Below are 3,314 nucleotides of genomic sequence, written 5' to 3'. Positions count from 1 at the left end.
AATTACGTCACTTGCTATAGCGTTTATAGCAAGTGGCATCTCTTGTAGCGTTTTCTTAACCAATGCTATAGGAGATATTTATGTTTTTTTTTTAAAAAAACAAAGTGCTTCTGTAGTGTTTTTTGGAGAAAGGGCTACAAGAAGCATCATACTAGATGTAACACTTTTTTAAAAAAATGCTAAAGAATATTTTTTTTAATAAATTAATGAGTATTAGCTGTAACATCTTGTTAATTAAATGTCACAAAACAGGCACTACAAATCAAATATTTTTGTAGTAGTGTGGTCCTATATGTAAAACCTATTTCACATACATGTTTATCAATTTTTTTCTAAACTAACTTTGTTGATATTCCTCCAGCAATAATCATGTAAGGGAGAGAAGGAGAAAATTAAGGAAGATACTCAAGGTATTTTACAAAAAGCACACCATATTAACTAATTTAACTACTATTTTTAATCTACTCAAATTAATTAATTAGTTCTTATATTAAGCATCAAATGAGTAACATCTAAACTAATATAACCTATGATGTTATACAGAACTAATAGAAGTGTTTTCGAGAGAGCATTATACATGTTGATATTATACAGAACTAACATTATATATGTTGATATTATCACAGATGCTCTCGTGGGCCAAATCAATGACGCATCAAATACGACAGAATTCACAGCTACAACATGTTTCATGGGCTCTTGGTCAAAAAAAAAAAAACATGTTTCATGGGCTCCGCGACGTACGTAACATCATTTTATATGTGTGTGTGTGTGTGTGTGTCACATGCACGTGTTCTCCCACGGAAAGGTCATAAAACGAAAAGGTGTGTGTGCATTGATTAAGACCTGCAAAGTAGTACACACCACCTAGGTCTTTGTATATCTTCTTGGTTCTTAGATAAGGAGTTGTGAAACCTCACACCATTAATTAAAGATATCACAATTGGTTGGCCAAAAAATGCAAGACGGTGTCTGCTTCTGTCGCATAATGACGTGGCCTCTACAACAGGAACTTTAATTGTCACTAACTTAATTGTTGTCGCCATTTAATTTGATAAGTTAAAATTATTATTTATTAAATTGATGTGGTCATTTTGTTTTTTTATTAGATTTTAAATTCAGTGATGTAGGCAATTTTGCTAATTACTATAAAATTTAATTCGAAATTAATTGATAAGGACTTCACAGCAATTAAGTCATTTCAGGGTCTAAATTATTGGGATTCGCATATTTGGGTGGTAATATAATTTTTGTACGTTTTTCCCTTATAAATATTCTCATAATCCTTGCCCCATGAACCCAAAGCAAAGAAGCTAACATTCCCATCATCCTCCCTCCGTAGTTCATTAAGCTTTTTTTTGGTTGGCACATAAAATGGCCAAACCATTTTCGCCAACTATAGAGTTCAGTGTGAGGAGGTGCCAACCAAAGCTGGTGGCTCCGGCCAAGCCTACCCCTCATGTGGTTAAGCTACTCTCTGACATAGATGACCAAGCATCTCTAAGATTTCAAATTCCATTATTCCTCTTTTATCCTCACAAGCCTTCCATGGCAGGAAAGGACCCTGCTAAGCTTATAAAAAAAGCACTCGCTGAAACCCTAGTCTTTTACTATCCTTTTGCAGGTCGACTTAGGGAAGGGCCTAGTCGCAAACTTATGGTAGATTGTAATGAAGAAGGAGTCATTTTCATTGAAGCTGATGCAGATGTTTCTCTTCACCAATTTGGTGACCCTCTTAAACCTCCATTCCCTTGCTTTGAAGAGCTTCTTTATAATGTCCCTGGTTCAGAAGGAGTCACTAATTGTCCCCTCTTACTCATACAGGTCTACTCATATACTTTTGCTCTCATTAATTTGAATGTTGACAACCGTCAAGCATTCAGACGTTATTTAAAGTTCTGAACTCTATGGTTTTTAACAATCATATCATAAAAAGGATAGTGTTCGCCTTAAATTCCTCTGACGTATGTTAATGTTGCTTATTGTTTTACATTTAATTAAGGTTACACGTCTGAAGTGTGGTGGATTCATTTTCGCTCTTCGCTTAAACCACACTATGAGTGATGCTGCTGGTCTTGTTCAGTTCCTTGAGGCTTTAGCTGAGATAGCACAAGGTGCTTGTGAACCTTCAATCCCTCCAGTTTGGCGCAGAGAGTTACTACTTGCGAGGGACCTACCTCATATTACATGCAGCCATACCGAGTACGATGAAGTGCCAAATGATGACGATGATGAAACAAGAAACGAAGACATGGTCTACGATTCTTTCTTCTTTGGTCCTAACCAGTTAAAGGCCATTCATCAATTGTTCCCTCATCACCAACATCGTCAAAACTCTGCCTTTGAAGTACTCACAGCATTCATATGGCGTTGTCGTACCATAGCTTTACAGCTTGAACCAGATAAGGAGGTTCGCTTAATGTGCAATAATAATGCAAGGAATAAAAAGTCGAACCCCCCATTGCTACCATCGGGTTATTACGGCAATGCTTTCGTGTTCCCGGCCATCGTCACCACCGCCGGAAAACTCTGCAGAAACTCATTTGGGTATGCTTTAGAGTTGGTCAAGAAATCAAAAGCTATGGCAACAGTAGAGTACATACAATCTGTAGCAGATCTCATGGTGATTAAAGGACGGCCTAGTCTTATTCCCTTAAGGGCTTGGCTTGTGTCCGATGTAACCCGTGCTGGTTTTGAAGACGTTGATTTTGGTTGGGGTAAGGCAATATATGCTGGACCAGCAATGCCTGGTGCTGGAGACTTCCTTGGAGCAAGCTTCTTTGTTCCGCATAAGAATGCAAAAGGAGAAGAAGGCATTGTCGTACCAATTTTCCTGCCACTCAAATCTATGATGATATTTATCAAAGAGTTAGAGAACAACATGATAATTAGCAAACTATGATAACTAGCCAGAGATCGTGCTTTGTGATTCACCTGGAGTTTGTTTGTACGCATGGATAAGCGTTCATAAATATGAACTTATGGACATATAGGAGGCAAATCGTTTGGGTGAATATACTATTGTTAGTGTCTACATTTTCTCATTTCACGAAGAAGCTGTTTTCAGAGAACCTATTAGGCCGCTTTTTGAGAGGACAACATATGAGCTAGCTCGAGTGTTCTAATGGTCTTAGATCCTAGTCCTTGCATTTCTAGTTAGTCAACAGCGTAGCTCGTATAATTAAGATGCGTACCTTGTGTTTGATATATTGCTCCAGTGACTTTTGCTGTCTTGTTCACTGAAAAAGTATTGATATTCTGTTTCAGCTATGAAGTAGCAATTATAAAATTAGAAACACCCGTATTCATATTTT

At 37.3% G+C, this 3,314-nt stretch overlaps 1 protein-coding gene across 1 annotated transcript; it reads left to right on the top strand.

The window, feature by feature from the left end:
• Positions 1-1,374: 1,374 nt before the first annotated feature.
• On the top strand, positions 1,375-2,902 carry LOC114757034 (benzyl alcohol O-benzoyltransferase-like). The gene is made up of 2 exons (XM_028946030.1): positions 1,375-1,824; positions 2,003-2,902. Exons 1-2 carry the CDS (start codon positions 1,375-1,377, stop codon positions 2,900-2,902), a joined length of 1,350 nt encoding a protein of 449 aa, XP_028801863.1.
• Positions 2,903-3,314: the final 412 nt, after the last annotated feature.

This window comes from Neltuma alba, unplaced genomic scaffold, assembly GCF_004799145.2.
Source record: "Neltuma alba isolate B1F8T4 unplaced genomic scaffold, ASM479914v2 tig00010558_pilon, whole genome shotgun sequence".
NCBI lineage: Eukaryota > Viridiplantae > Streptophyta > Magnoliopsida > Fabales > Fabaceae > Neltuma > Neltuma alba.
The sequence above is the reverse complement of the archived record's forward strand: the minus strand, read 5'-3'. Positions and strand labels throughout refer to the sequence as shown.